The sequence below is a fragment of the Ailuropoda melanoleuca genome, chromosome 8 (assembly GCF_002007445.2).
Source record: "Ailuropoda melanoleuca isolate Jingjing chromosome 8, ASM200744v2, whole genome shotgun sequence".
Lineage (NCBI taxonomy): Eukaryota > Metazoa > Chordata > Mammalia > Carnivora > Ursidae > Ailuropoda > Ailuropoda melanoleuca.
This window is the reverse complement of record NC_048225.1, coordinates 23,473,028-23,489,424: the sequence shown is the minus strand read 5'-3', so window position 1 is coordinate 23,489,424 and position 16,397 is coordinate 23,473,028. Positions and strand designations below refer to the sequence as shown.

Here is a 16,397-nt window from a genome sequence, read left to right as displayed (position 1 = left end):
CGATTCCTGACTCACTAACCGGCTAGAGTCCAGGACTCCTAAAGCCCTTGGAGGACACTGGCTGGAGAACCCCCTGCGCCCGCTCGCACGCACGCCCCTGAAGCTCCGCATGCCTCACGTCCTGTGTGTCAGTCTTTGTGAATGAATGATGTACACGCACTAGGAAAACTATGCTGCTACTGGGAGGGGGGGCAGGAGCGGGGTGACCAAGTCCTCAAGAATGCGTGGCGAATCAGACGGACTTTCCCGAAACGGCCGCGGCAGCCTCTGCACCCAGTCTGTTCGCGCGCTCTGGGCCCTTCCTGGCCGGGCAACGAGCTCAGCGCCCCGCCGGCTCCGCGCTCAGCTATCGGCGGCCGGGCTGCTGGGCCTCGGCAGGCAGCGGGCGCGGGCGCGGGCGCGGGCGCGGGCGGCCGAGGAGCCCGCCCCTCACCCCTCCCGCCCCCAGCGGAGATCCTGGGGAATGGGGGGGGCGGGCGCGCAGACCCGGCGGCCGAGGCTCGGCGCCGCGAGAAACGCCCTAAAGAGGAGGGAGAGAGGGAGGGAGAGCGCGGCTCCGGAGAGCGAGCGCGAGCTGAAGCTGCCTGCCGGCGGAGAGGAGGAGTGGGGCGAGGACGAGGAGGAGCGGGGCGAGGCGCAGGCGAGGCTGGGACCCGGGGCGCGCGCACTTCTCCGCAAAGTGCCAACTTCCCGGGAGAGAGTGCCGGGCGCGCACCTTCTGGGCGCGGGGAAAAGTCAGCGGGAATTTGAGATTTTAGGGAAGAAAGTCGGACTCCCCCCGTCCCCCTTCCCCTGTTACTAATCCCCATTAAAAAGACAAACAACAAGAATAACAGCAAACTTGCTATAATCCTGTCTGCCCCCCACTCCTGGCACCATGAAGGCGGCCGTCGATCTCAAACCGACTCTCACCATCATCAAGACGGAAAAAGTCGATCTGGAGCTTTTCCCCTCCCCGGGTGAGTGGTGACTGTCGAGGCCCCCAAGCCAGCTTTCGGCGAGAGGCTGGGGTCCCCTCCGCTTCTCCCCCTTTCCGCCCAGTGCGTTTCTGCCTGAGCGAGGCGATGCTGGTGGCAGCTGGAGCAAGGTAGAGAAGAGGAGGAGGACTGTTGGTGGCCTGAGACCCTTGTTTGGGGGGTGGTATTTATTTTCACAGCTATGTTTTTGTGGATAGTGGGAAAAAGCCTATAGAATGTCCAGCACCCTCGTTCCTGCTTTTTTTTTTTTTTTAAATCTTTCCAAATGAGCGAGCACGCTCTTGGCCTTATTCCTTAGCGTTAGGGGGGATGGATACTGCGCAGAAGACATCATCCGCTGGCCCTGCATCTCCCAGAACTGGAGCTGGATGAAGGGCCCTGGGCAGTAAGAGCCGAAACAGTGTCTCGCTGGCTGGCCTACAAGCACATTTTCAAACGTCTTGCCTTCCTGAGCTCCTCTGTCACATGTCACTTTGCTATCTGGCTCTTCTGTTCTGGGTTGAGGGCAAGGAGGTGGTAGGAGAACTGAAATGATCATCTTAACTTCTGGAAACATCCTGATTCTATTCATGCAGGTTACTTAGCCTATCCAGATCTTTCTCATCTGCCATATGTTTGTCCTCTGGTACCAAAGATCTGTTAGAAGAGAGAAAACATCCTGACCCCAGACGTGACTTTGGGTCTTTGGTGGGTGGTGTTATCCAACTCTTTGATTTGAAGGATTTAGAAGAAGGGGATAAGAAAGGAATTTGATTTTGTCTTAGACACAATTTTTGATCCTAAGCAGTTTCACGGAGTCCAGAAGTCCTGGAATAAATGCAGTTTGAGAAGAATAGATGTTTTCTTTTAGAATAAGGAACTGCCAGCTATCCTTTCAAGATTAGTGATTTTAGAGGTAAAGGTATATATAATAAGATACGGAGAGAAGGTGATGCTTTCTGGAAAATAAGTAATTGCAGTGAGCTGCTGCTCTGTTGTATCTGATTATTGATAAGTTTAGCTGCTCTTGCCTATGGTTAACACTTCTTTGCCTCTGTCATCATCAGTTGCTTATTTTAACCCTTTCTTCATCTGCTTAAACTTCCAACACAAGCCAAGCTGATGTTCTGTCCTTTGGAGAGATCTTCCCGAAATGTTAATGAAGACATGGCCCTGTCCTCTCCCGTTAGACCCCCGAACCTTCAACCCCAGTATTCGGAGTTCCAGTGGGAAGTGCACAAAGAAGGCTAAGCTTGTTTGTTGTCACAAGGATGATGCCGGTCAGGGCAATGCTGAGATCAACTAGAACCGTGGAGACATTTCATGCACTTAGAGCTATAGTTCAGAAATGATGTCGTTGTGCTGGTTGTGTTTGGGGTTCAAGGAAGCCAAGAATGAATTCTGTTAGTCACAATTGATCCAAGCCGTGTATCAAAGAAATGAAAGGATAGTTCCCAGCAAAGATATAAACTCGACTTATAGGTTCTTTCCTTAAGAATGGCTTGTTTATATGCGTGTTTATGGGGAAGAGACAGATTTGGCTGTCTGGGAAGTATCGTGTCAGCTAGGTCAGTCCACGTACCTACAGCGGATTTCTGTGCTGGGAATGAAACAGCGCCCCTGGGAACACATGTTTTAGATAACAGTAAACAGCTGAAGTCATTTTGTTCGGGGGGGTAATTTAATATTATAGATTAGAGATTTTGAGCATGTGGTAGTGTTATTTTGGTTATTGATAAAAATAAGTCCCAGGGCAAGTAACTTTGCTTAGCATTCCCATCTGTAAAATGGGAACAGTAAGCTCTAATCCTACAGTCAAAATCTGTTATAATAAGTGTCTTTAGAGTGCCTCTCTTTTTCAAAAAAGGCTGACAAGCCATTGCTCAGGTTTTGTAAGCAGCCTTCGAGACAACAAAATTTCAGCTGGTCAGAGAAATTGGGCAATCTTCTGCCATTCATCACAATGAGATTTGATTTCTGGGACTGTCTTGGGGGAAAATAGAGAAACTTGAAAATTTATTTAGCAGTTTTAGTTTATGTATTTTTTCTGGATTTTTAGTAGCATATATGTGAACATTGTACCCATATCTCAGAAAGGAAAATAGAGTCCCAGAGAAGGTAAGTCACTTACTTAAGAAAATCTCGTAAGCCAGTGGCTCTAGTAAAATCAGTCCCTTTTTCTAACTTCTCAGTGTATGTTGCCTTGAGTAATACTGCAAGTTACCTTTGAAAAACTCAGCAAAGAAACTTCAGTTGAGGCTTAACCTTGCAGGTGCATGGATAGAAGAAACATTGGCCAGGGCTGCCTGCCTTTGTTGGTGGGTGGAGAAGACACTGACTAAGAGGGGATTTGCTTTGCCCATCAGACCATATAGGACATGTGTTTAAAGTTTAACTTTTCACAGCGTGGCTTTGTGTCCACAGCTGTGACTTAAATATTTTTTCAGAATGATTCTTTGGGTCGTTTAGTTTCTTAGGTGTGGAGACAACTAGTTTGGGATCTTATCTGGCTTAAATAATTAAACCAGGATTTCCCTCCCCCCACCTCCCCCAATACATGGGAGCCAGTAGGGAGTCTGTAGGAAGTGGGTGTTGAAACAGGAGCCCTGGGTTATGTGCCTGTCTTTGTGGCTAGGACCTGATCCAGAACCTTTATTCACATTTCTTCTAGATTGAGACCTCCCAGGATTTTCAACAGCTTTAAGTACCAAATTAACATGTATTTTGAAATAACCTGGGAATTGGATATCCCTTGGAAGTGTGAAGTGGGTATACCATTTTGATTGCAGTAGGTGATTGCGGGGGGCTCTCGGATCTTAAATGGGCTAAAACAAACAAAGCCATGGAGAGTGGAGTGTCCACGGAGTCCCCTCCTGGTGTGGAGCTTACTGAGAAGGGTGGAGGCTGGGTGCCAAAGCAAATACATTCCCGATCCGCTTCATTTTTCCCCTCCTTCCCCATTCCACCTTCTTGGTGAGGTGAGCATAATGTCCAGAGACGAGCAGGAGTTCTAATTCTGGTTGTTCACTACCCCCGTAGGGGATGTGCCTTGATCGGGGACTCATATTGCCCTTAGAGATAGGAAGATTTGTTCCTTTCGCCGTCCCTTTGGTCAGCCTTTGTGTCTTCATCAGTGTAGACAAGAGAGAAGGGCAGAGCTGCCCAGGCTATTAAGCTCGCTCGTTCACTGTGCTTCCAGACCCCTACGGACCACACTCCATTAGTGACTAACGAGCCCGGTGGTTCAGAGCCCAGACTCTGGAGCCAGCCTGTCTGGGTTTGAATCCCAGCTCTGCCACTCACTAGCTGTGTGACTTTGGACAAATTACTTCATCTCTCTGTGCTCTAGCTCTTGCATCCACAAAATGAGTGTAATAACTGTTCGATCTTTTAGGGTTGATAGGAGAATTGTGTCTCTTGATGTGCAAACAATCTTTTTTTTTTTTTTTATAAGTGAATTTTTTTTTTTTTTTAAAGATTTTATTTATTTATTTGACAGATAGAGACAGCCAGCGAGAGAGGGTACACGAGCAGGGGAGTGGGAGAGGAAGAAGCAGGCTCATAGCAGAGGAGCCTGATGTGGGGCTCGATCCCATGACGCCGGGATCACGCCCTGAGCCGAAGGCAGACGCTTAACCGCTGTGCCACCCAGGCGCCCCTGATGTGCAAACAATCTTAAAACAGTACTGACCTGTAAGAAATTCTCAACTGTTAATTAGAAAACAAGTTGACAGAAAATGAGCCTGACCAGTGTAGAATTTTCAGGGGCCCTTGAAATGTTTCATAAGGGGTTACTGCTCTATTATGCACCTCCCCTCCTTTTTTGAGAGGGCAGGAAGGGTCAAGTTAAAGAGAACTCTTGCACCACCTTGGCTGAGATCTCTCGTGCCAGTGGGGTTCCATGCTGTGCCTCACAGAGCCAACACAGTGAGCCAGGTAACTTGCCGAGTGTCCCAGTACCTCCAGATCCCAACACAGAGCTAAAGAAAGGGGCAGGGGTTGGTCAGTTACTTTGGGTGATGTAGGGTGTCAGTGCTACCTCTAAGCAAGAAGGCCACCAAGACTAGGGGCCGGGGGGACATTTGAAGGGCTGATGAAGAAAGCAGTGGTTCAGTTATGCAGGGTTGAGAAAGGCATCGTGTCCACTTATTATAAAGTATCGCACATTTTATTTATTTATTTGGTTGGCAGAGTTTGCATTCCTGGCATTTTTGGTTGGTTTGTATTGCTGTTTTTTTGTCTATGTAACTTTTTTTTCTTTCTTAAAGAGACCAGACCACCCTGGAGGAGGATCACCACCCGCCTCCCCCCACCCCCGCCCTCCCCCAGGAGACAAACCAGCCCGTGGTCAGCCTCCCAGAACCCAGCTCACTCTGGGCTCCAGCAAAATGCTTTGCAAGGCAGAGAGCTGGTTAGTGTAGGATTTTTCAGGAAAGCAGGGCTCTCTCTTTCAAAGAGCACAGATAACTCTCCAATGGCTATAGCAACAGCGTAATTACAGACATCTCTCCGGTTTGTGGAATGAATAACCCGTGGCTATAGTGGTATCCCATGAGCTGGCACTGAAGGTAGAGTCTTGCCATCCACAAATGACAAATTATGGAGCCCCCATTATGGACCTGGTACTTCCACATCAAATAACACTTTTTTGCCCTTCACACTAACTCAGGTGGGGAGAGCTATTATTTTCTCCATTTTTCAGATGAGAAAAATGATAATCAAAGAGACGCATAATTTGCCCAAGGCCACACTGTTAGAAACTTACACATTGATAAGCTGTGGCAGGCATTTTATACCTAAAATAAAAGCACCATGTTATTCATAGAAATTCTGGAAATTAAAAGGGGCTATGTTTAAAACAATTACATATATATGTGTGTGTGTGTGTGTGTATATATAAACAATTACAATTATATATATAAACAATTATTTATATGTGTATATATATAAACAATTACAATTATATATAAACAACTATATAGATATATATAAAGGGGACATATGAGAAAGCAGTGATGGTGGGTCCTCTGGGGGTTGAACCCGTGCGGGACTTCCTGCCACCTTGCATGACTTTGATGAGCTTAGGGAGAGGCCTGTTCCATGGGCAGGCTCCAGGCCTGCCAGTCCAGATGTGGTGCTGTAGGAAGGTGCTTGCAGGTTCGAGCCAGGCTTGCCTCAGATGGCCAAGCAGAGAACTAGGGTTCTTGTTTTTCCAATGTCTTCCAGATGTCCTTCTCTCTCTCACAGGTGGGGAGGCGATTATGTTCACTTCCAAGGTCACATCCTTCCTGGAGGCTCCTGATACTGCCTGTTTTGCCTCTTGCATCACGGACACAGCTCTGCATACAATCTCACTCACAATCTGGCCCGCGAGAGACATAGATCAGCAACAAGTTTGTTTTCTTAATATAGCAGTAGTTTAATTTTCCTGCTTCCAAAAGAAGCCACAGGCCCCTACATTTGCTGTCTACACACCAATTGTTTTATTTTTTCCCAACTAAAATGTAGTATTTTCAAGGCCATTTCATGGGTCGGGGGACTGTGTGTAGTTATCCTGGCACAAGGAGGGATGGCGAGCTTTGGGATTCTACCTGCAGACCCACAGCCCTCCACGACCTCCCCTGGCTAATCGAGAAACAGACACCCCGACTACTTGTCCCTGGGTAAGATATGGGTTCCTCTATCTCTGCCTTATGGGCAGCATTTCCTCCAAGTAATTAATATCCTGGAACCTACACAGTCATCATAGAGGTGGATTTGTATATTGACAATACAGTCTCCATATTTTTATCTGGCTGCTCCAGAATGAAATGTTGGCCTCACTTCCCTGCTCGTACAGAATGTCCGATGAGAATTGCTCTCCTGTTCACAGCCTCTTAGGCCCACTCTTTGCTTACAGCTGCTAAGCAGTCCTTTACTCAGCATTGAGAACACTAAGACAACTCCCAAATCTATCATTTCTATTTGTCATGTGTCTATGGCTTCACTTTTTTCAGTTGGATTCAAGACATCTTTTTTTCAAAATGTCAGTAGATGTTTTTCAAATTGCAAAAGCAGGATATTTCTACTTGGCTAATTTTCCGAAGCCCTGTGCCTATCTGTGTTACTTTTTTCTTTTAATTGTGTAGTTCAGAGTCTCCGTGCAGATACAGAAAGAAATTGGTCTGTGGTGTAGGTTGCAGGAGATCCAATTTCATTGGCAGGGAGCCATGCTTACAGACACACTCAAAATACTGCTGTTCAAGCCATAAATATTTATTGATCATTTGGCCAACTTTGTCATATTTCCCGGGTGCTTTCCAGTTTCTGCTGCTTGGGTCCAAGCCTGTCACTAGACGCTCCCCATGTTGCTTCTTACTGTCCCATCAACTTTTTTCAATTGTCCTTTTCTGTAGCATTTAGTTTTGTCCCTGAGAATTATAAAATACTGACCTGGATGGTGCTTAAGACCCAAAGTAGTATTGGCTGGTTTTAGGCTGTTGGATTTCAGATCTTAATGGTGTATAGGTAGTGAGTTCATACCATCTAAACTGGGACACTTTTCAGAATGTAATGAGCGCTGTGAATAATTATACTAGAATGATGGACGTGAGCTGGGACTCTCCCAGCAAATGAGGGTCACACCATTTAGACACTGAACTTAGATGATAATATTTTTTATACTATCTATTCTCAATTGTTAATCTTGGGGTTTAGACCATCCAAAGTAAGCTACGAGGGCCAGATTAAGAGTTTGAAACAATTCAAGTTCAGTGTGGTTTTCCCCCAACCGTGAGTTATATTTTTAAATGTGTTTTTGACGCATAATATAATATTTCTGAGAGCCTGAGAAACAACTACAAATCAACCTCAAACAAGTTCACTTCAAGCATTTGAAACCTCTCGGTAGCTTTGGGGAGCTATGCTAAGCTGTTGATTTCTGCTTTGCAAGGTTCTGCAGAGGAACTGTAAACTTTTTGCACATCGTGTGTGTGTGTGTGGGGGGGGTGTGTTTGTGTGAAAATGAACTTTTGAGTAGGGGGGAAATGTCATCATTACACAAGTGAAGACAATTAACATTTTTGCTTTGTTTTGTTTTAATGCTTGTCCAAGATGAGAAGTTTTACTGATGGGATCAAAAAGGGCAAGAAAAAAAGGAGGTTTTTTTTTTTTTTTTTGTACCATTAAAGTGGGTAAACACAAAAACAAAAGTAAAAAGCAAGCCCTCAGTGCTTTAGGAGCGGAGGAAGGGAATGGTGGATTCAATTGCAACATCCCTTTTGGCTAAAAAGGAAGACAGAGAAAAAAGGAGTAAGAAAGTATGAAAGAACTCATAAAGAAACAAAAAGAAATAATCGAAAATGAATAAAAGCATTGAAGTGGTTATTTCATAGATTTTTGGAAAAATCCTCATAGGGACTAGTCTTGGGTGGCCAGGTGGGTGACCTTGGCTCTCCATTCTTCATCTGTGGAATCTTTTCAGGAGTCTTTAAATCCCCTGCAGATGCAGGGCTGGTGGGGGTAAATCAGATGAGATCTTCCCTAGGCTCCACATGCTTCCATGGCTGAAAATGCAAGAAGACCGTTGTGGGAATTTATGGACCTGCATGTGGATCAATGATTATTTATATTTTCTGTGCCTGTTGGGCTCTCTCTTGCAACACTTATAGGCTAAAATAATTTCACAGGTCAACTTCAGGGAGAACATGGCTATTTCAGAAGCATTTGAAGGAGGCGTAAGAACAGGGAAGGGATTATTTTAGATAGAAAGAACAGTGTGGGAAGAATGCCGAAAGTTTAGAGTAAAATAAAAGCTTACATAAATATGAAGAAAACTACCTTGATTGTAGAAAAGGAAGAGAGAAGGAAACGTGAAGGCAGGACCCATGTGAGAACATTTTGAGTCTCAGGATGAATTTTGCCTTTGAAGCTAGGCAGGTTTTAAGGACAGAGAAGTGTTACTGAATAGGCTTCTGAGAGAGATGATTTTTTTTTTTTTTGGTAGCATTACTTTACCTCCTACTCATACTGTTAGTTGTTAAAACCTCTGTATCAGTTTATCAGAATAGGCGTTAAACCTCAGAGTAGATGACAGAATCAATCAGGTACATATTTTCAAGGTACGAATGGAAAATAAAACATCTAGGTCAGGCAAGGGCATTCCTAAGCCCAGGGAGTGTTTGTAGATCCATGGTTTTTGAGGCATTTAGGAACTCTTGCTATGTGGTAGGCTCTATAACGGCTCTCATCGAATGTCATTTTTGTGTGATGACAGTTTTGTGCTAGGGTAATTCATTACTTAGCGTTCATGTTTAAAATAAGAGTGTTGTTGAATCTGATTTTAAAATACCCTTCAGAAAGTCCATCACCAGGACATTTTTGGTGGAAGAGTTTCCATGTGATGACCTTTGTACTTCTAGTATTTGTATGTTTTTTCTATCTGATATTCCTTGCCTAAAACTTAAGGGAATTCTGTACATTACTCAAAGTTGTCTTATATCACTGGAATACTATTAAATGTATGGAATACAGTGAGGATTCATGCATGGTAAGGGGAGACTTAGGAGCATAGTAGGAATAAATATTGTGAGTAGGGGGTACACTCTGGGGGGGCCCATCATTGCTTGGAGAGTCAACAGCCCTGGAGTGTAGCCACAGCTTTGCACCTGTTTGTCTGTGTGACCTTGGGCAACTCATTTCATTTTTTCTGGACCTCATGTTCTTCCTCAGTCAAATACACGAACCAGAGAAGATGACCCGTAAGGTTTCTCTTTACCCTGACATTTTATGATTTTAGAGAACATTTGAAATAATTCATGCTGGGAGAGAACATAGAATGTCACTCAAGAGGTAGGCAAAATGAGGATGTTTTTCTCCCTAATCCTCACATTTTGTCCATCATTGGGAGAATTTGGGATACATCTGTGAAGGTTAGTAACTCTCGTGGAGGGAGGTGATGGAAACTGTTCCCGGTGTTGCTTGCTGTTGGAGAAACCGGGCACATTGTCTCTGGGGTGACACTGGACCAGGGGCAGACTTTCCTCTTGGTCCCCCTCGATGAAACATCTTCCTTGCCCCATCAGCCTTTGCTACAGTTGCAGCGGAAGGCAGCTCCAGTGTGGGGTCTCGTCTGGAGGAAGGAGATGTAGGTGAGGGGTCCGGTAGGAGAGGCAGCCGGCTCCAGCTGCATCCTCCAGGCTGAGCATGTGAGCAGTGAGCCGATTCTGTCTAAGCTGCCACTTCTCAGCGTGCGGCTCAGGAGGGAAACAGTCCCCTCCTGCAGCAGGAATGCGTTCTGCTGAAAGCCACCACAGTGCCTCTTCCTGACATACTCCGTGAGTCAAGGCCCCTGCCTCCTGTTTGTATAGAGGGAAGGGCCCAGGCCCGCTGGCTCTGGCTGTTCACGCAGCAAGCAGCTGACTCTTCTGCAGGCGCTGGCCGTCCGGCCAAGTCAGCGGCCACAAAGACACCACCTGCTTTAGTGGCCCCAGCCGTGTCCCTGAAGATACAAGCGGGTGCTGGGGCGTGGCTAGCCCAGGCCTCCTTGCTTCTCAAAGGCCGCTCTTTGCAGCCGTGGAAGAGTGTCGCCTGCACACAGCTGTTATCTGAAAATCATTTTCTTGATGTTATTTCTACACTTTGAGAAAGGCCTGTCACAGTTTTCCCCTTTTCTGTCAGCGGCAGGCGTCTAAGGGCGGCATGCCAGTTTGGGGAAAAACAAGAAAAACTGCCATTGGTATTAAGGTATACTCTATCTACCAGTACTTATGTGGGCCCTTCTCTCCCCTCATCTTGCCCCTCTTTTTCCCCCCACTGGTTGCTAGGTGCTAATATATTCATCTGCGAGGGTATTCATGTGCTGAGGGCTTCATTATTTTACACTAACTGCCAATGGCTAAGGATTATTTCCATTTCACAGAGGAAGACACAGAGAGGTTCAGCAACTTGCCTGAGCTCACACAGCTGGTGAGTGCAGGGCTCTAGATTCAGACCCACTTACTCGGCAGTTCCGGGTCTGCTGCCTCCAAAATGTGCAGAAATATTGGGATGCTTGTAGAATTTGGGGGAAACACTCAGGTCTTTCGTGTTTATTATCCACCAAGTCCCTTAATACTTGTTTATCATTTGGTAGCAGTTTTACAGTTAGACACGTGACTTCACCACACTTGAACCTCAAGGTAATTATTTTAATTAGTAACATTTCATAAATGGGACAACTGCAGAGCAGTGATTCTGAGTTGTTGTTGTTTTCCTTGAGTTTACACGGTCAGTACAGTGGCAGAGTTAGAGCAGGAAGCTGTATTCCTCCAGACCTCCTGACATTTCCATTCAGCCATACACATTTTCACTATTTCTTTGATTTGGTGAGTACATAGTGCATTCAATGTTAATGATAATAGTAATAATAATAATAGTAATAAACATTAGCTCGAGATCAGAAATGCCAACAAGACACCCTCTTCTCTTTTGCAAGAAATAGATTTCCCCCACATATTTTATATGTAGTTAGTGGGTCCCACACAGTTGGCTAACTAGTGAGCTCAGAGTGGGTTGCACAGATGACTCTGACATAGGATCCGAAAAATCTTCATAGCTTTCCATGATGCCAACGCACTGGCCAACTTTTAAGTAGGATGGCAAGTTAGTTTCTTCTCAAGAAGTAAAAAAAAAAAAAATATGAGTTACTCTGCAGGCTTTTAGATAAATATGCAGTTTCCCTCTGGGATGGGTTGACTTTGGACTTGGAGAAATATATTATTTTTTGAATATAAAGAATTTTGAAAAGAATCCCTGTCCAACCTGTTTTGCTATGTTGAAATATATAGTCTTCTGTGCCTCTGTTTACCCATTTTAACAAATGAGGTCCATTTTGATGACTAGCAGGAACTTCAGGTAGCTGGAGGGGGGAAAAAACCCCAAAAACTGAAAAACAAAAACCTTTGAATCTCATACTGCATTTTATGAGAAAGAATTGTGTCAAAAAGGTGTATAAGAAGGAATGATATCTTAGATAAGTGGGTTTTTTTTCCCCTGTTAGTTTACACCTGGGGCAGGGGCATTTGCCATGGCACCTGGTATATACACGACCGAGTTGAGCAAACTCATACAATGTGTTGTTCTTTAGCAATAAAATAGGCCCCCTCCCTCTTGTGTTGGTCATTCTGGAAACTAGAGCGTTCTGAGGTGGAGTGACAGGTTGTTACACTGAGAAGTATCCCCTTAGCATGTTGTTGTTTTCCTAGGGGTGAATGCAACCCTAAGTAGCCAGCAGTGCCCTTGGGAGGGCTCTGGATTGTAGGGCAAGAGGAGATGGGAATAGGGAGTAGTGGGTGGTACCCCTGATTGCAGCAAAAACAGAGATAATCATGTTAAGTTTGGCACTTTTGAATCTCAGCCCTAAACTTAATGCTTGCCAGGAAAATCTCGTCTTTTAAGGCGAATCTTAGTGTGGCTGGAAGTGTGTCTCCTTCTCAACCTGACCTTTGGCTTCGTGCTCTCCACTTGTGGGGAGTTTGGGTCAAGCCAAAGGAGTCCCTGGTCTTACCTTTTCCCGGTTTGAATGTTTTCTGAGCTTGAAACTGGGCAGGTCTTCTTACAGGTGGTTATGCTTTTACCTTTTATTGCCTGGTGTGGGAATGAGGAGAGCTGGGTCGCTTTTTACTCTGGGATGCCAGATACTGCCACATGTCTGTGACATCACTCTACTCTTTCCACATCTCTGTGGCATCACTCTTCTCTTTTGGAAGAAGGGTGCTCGATCCTCCTATGAGAGCTGCCTCTCCTTGGGAGAGTGGGAGAGTTCATGAACTCAGGTTTAGAAAGTACTCTGGAGTCACTGGTGATACAAGAAATGTTATTAAATTAAGGAGAGATATGATACAGAGTTACGATACTGAATACATACAAACTAAGGGTGAGTCATGTGTGTGTGTACAGGAAATGCATCCTTGATTTCACGTCAGATCAAGAGTTCAATCTTACACCTTCCTTGCCTCCTAATGGAAACCAAACGTTCTTCAGACCTGCTGGGTGCTTGTTTTTGGTCTTTGTATGTATCTGGGTTTCAGTTTGGAGGAGTGAGAGGAGTAAAACTAATATTTATAGAGTACCTACTATGTGCCAGGCAAATGGTAGGGTGCTTGGCCCTAATAATCACCTTCCTTAAACAACTTTGTGAGGTTGGTCTTTTAATCCCCCATTCTGAAGATAAGAAATTGAGTCTCAGAAAGGCTCAGTTAATTTTGCCAAGGTTCTAGAGCTCTCAAGTCACAAATTTGATCTTAGATCTTTGCAATGATAAAAGTCCTACCAACTTAGAATCTGTTCAGAGAGAGAATTTGCTGACATTCTCATCAGAGGCTTTGTTTTTGGAATATCATTTTGTGCATTAGGCTCCCTCAGGCTCCTCATTATTATCAGGGTAAGGAAGAAAACATTCAGTAGATCTTTAAATATCTACCATTGGGATGTGTAATACAGAGAAAGCCAAAAAAAAAAAAAGTTCCTAGAATTGTCACTACGCCTTTTCTTTTTTTTTTTTTTTNAATATTTTATTTATTTATTTGACAGAGATAGAGACAGCCAGCGAGAGAGGGAACACAAGCAGGGGGAGTGGGAGAGGAAGAAGCAGGCTCACAGCAGAGGAGCCCGACGTGGGGCTCGATCCCATAACGCCGGGATCACGCCCTGAGCCGAAGGCAGACGCTTAACCGCTGTGCCACCCAGGCGCCCCTCACTACGCCTTTTCAAATTCAAAATGCACAAATGAAAAGTCGCCAACTAAATTCACCAAACTTACCTACAGAACTGAGGCTTTGGCCCCCATTTTCCAGATTGGGAAATCGAGAAATGAAGTAAGAGCTCCACCCTTGCTTGAGAATTCTCCAGGGAGGGGACGTTCAGAGGCACAAGTCTAGGCCTTGAGGCCACTTGATGCAACAGGAATGTTTGTAGATAAATAAACACACATGGAATGAATCAGTGTCTACATGGCGGACCTGCAGTTAACCTCTGATTCAATTGCAGATTTTTTTTTTTAAAAATAAAGTATCTATTGCTTTATTTCTGAATTTTTGAAGGTTTCTCTTAGGGGGGCTTTGTGGCTTTTCCACACCCTCACCTGTAGTCCTTTGTGATGGATGGGCTGATGGGGGAAATGTGAAATTCCAAACTGGCTTCAGTGTCTCCAAAGGATTTTGGGTGCTGGACGAACAAAACTGCGATTTTGTTTTTTTAAAAATGAGATTGGGCCCTGGTGACTTGCCTCTGGGTTCAATAGGGTTTGGTTGGGTTGCGCTGCTCGCAGGCATGCTGCAGACAGCGAGCGAGGAGCAAAGATGAGTCCCGTCTCCCGGTGGCCATCGGCTGCCTTGCTTTCTAAGAAGAGAATATTTTCAGTGTTTTTATGGGCACACCAATTCCAGGGAATTAATATTTGAATTTCTAAAAGCTGGTGGTGCAAGATAGGTTCCTCCTACGCAAACCAGTCACAAATCTCTTCGCAAATCTTCTCAAAATGCCTCACTGCAGTGTACCTTTTTTAGAAATTGTATTTGCTTTTTCTGTTTGCCGGGTGGATTTGCGTATGCCACAAGTTTCTTCCCATAATCTTAAGATCTCTCTATATTCTCTTTTTCCCATTTGGTGGATGAGACATCTAAGTCCAAGGGAAGGGATATGCATTTAGGTTCATTTAGGTTGCTCCGTAGAAAGTAATCTCTGTCCCCAAATCACAGTCTGCCCTTCATTATGTAGGTGATGAGGATGTCCCTCACTGCCGGCACCATGGTGTCCTGGGAACAGCAGGGCTGATGTGAGGTGGCCCTGGGTTTGAATTCAGACACTCTGCTTGCTGATTTGTCCTTAGGCAAAGTATTTAGCTTCCGTAAGCCTTGTTTTTTCTGATTCTTACAATGGAGACCCTAATAAAGAGCTTTCAGGGCTGTTGTCAGGATTCGAGACAATTTGAGACAATACTTTTCCGCTGCCACAGGGTCTCAATAAATGGTATTTTATCATTATCTTGTCGGCCACCGTGTGCATTGCTGACAGTGCTCTTATGACTTCAGTGGTTGTTAAAACTGTGGTTACTGTTAACCTGGTTACAGAAAATTTTCCACTCGACACCCCCATAACCAGCGGGCCAGAGCAGTCCCTGTGGCCAGTTAGCAATACCTTCTTCCTCTCACGCATACTTACCAGACTTGAGTTAGGACTTTGGTCACGTTTCCAACCCGAAAGCATTATTTTCAGGCATTGCCCCTGCCTCGTCTACAAGGATGTTTCTTGGAATTGCAGCTTCTCAGGGAGGGCACAGAACGATTTTAGCTGTGTAAGGACTCCCTTCTTTGCCCCGGGATCCTTTCTTTTCTTGGGAGCGACCTTAGGCAGTCGAGGTCCGGGACGGAGCCTCTGCTACTTGTGAAGAGAGCAAGCCTGGAGCAGAGCTCGCTCCTCCCTGGGAAGGTCCGGGCCAGTGAATCTGTTTGGCAACCTCCTGAAGATAAATCAACCTCAGGACTGAAAAAAATCCCACTTTGTGTCCTCTCCACACGCTGCCCCCTCTGTCCTCCAGCAGATGCCTGTTAGATCTCCCCAGTTCTAGCTGAGTCTCCCTGACGTGCTTTGCGGCAGAAGACGTCTGTAGAAACCATGCAGCTCTGGAGTCTGCCAGTTGCCAACTGCAATGGTCGATTTACAGCCAGAATCTGGCACCTAGAAAAGGGGATCCTGTGTCTTTAAACAGCTGTGTGCCAGTGTGTGTAAACGTGCTTGCTAATCCAGTGACTAATTCAGTATATTATAAAGCAGCAATGAGCAGGCTGCCAAGGCAGGGCTGTATCCCAACTGGAGTGGGGTGTAAGGCTCAGAATTCTTCCTTGAATTCTGCCACACCACCCGTCTCTGGAACGGACTCGAAATTTCATCTGTCTGCTCCCTGCCCCAGGGTCAGCGCTTGCCTTCTCCTGGTTCCTCTCCTGCCCTGCGCCCGTCTGTTCTCTTTTCTCCTCTCCCTCCCTCCCTTCCTTGGGTCAGTTTATTTACTCATCTGAGGGTGGAGCTGTGCTCATTCTGAGTCAGGGCCACGGAACCAATCAGAACTGCTCTGGGGCATTCCAGGGGACAAAACTCATGATCCCTCTTGGAAAAGAATTTTCCAAAAGATCTCTTTTGGTCACAGTGCTGTGACTGCACCTTCCTCCGGTTCACGTTCAGTGAGCCTGGCCCGGGGGTGGGGGTGGGGGTGTGTGTTTGCCTGAAGCTCTGTTCTGCCTGCCCTTCCTCTGTCTCCCTCCAGGGGTGGGGAGAGAAACGTCCAGAAAGAACCAGGTCTGATGATGATTTGCTTTCTCTTGAAAGGCTTGTAGATCGAAGTAGGAGCTCTTGGGCAGCATCTTCTGGGGACATCTTTGGGTAAGGGGAACGTGAGGTGTTCCGCTTGCTCTGCGTCTGTGGCCCTCC

The 16,397-nt window shown here is 45.7% G+C and overlaps 1 protein-coding gene across 5 annotated transcripts in view; it reads left to right on the top strand.

The window, feature by feature from the left end:
* The first annotated feature begins 470 nt into the window (after positions 1–470).
* Positions 471–16,397, top strand: part of ETS1 (ETS proto-oncogene 1, transcription factor) — a 65,828-nt gene continuing 49,901 nt past the window's right edge. For 3 of the 5 annotated variants that reach the window (XM_034666071.1, XM_034666069.1, XM_034666068.1), the window contains exon 1: positions 473–959. In XM_034666071.1, coding sequence (XP_034521962.1) covers positions 878–959 — 82 coding nt within the window. In that variant the 5' untranslated portion in view covers positions 473–877. Of the gene's footprint in view, positions 960–16,397 lie in introns of all 5 variants that reach the window. The other 2 variants (XM_034666070.1, XM_002912695.3) reach the window with 2 other exon arrangements.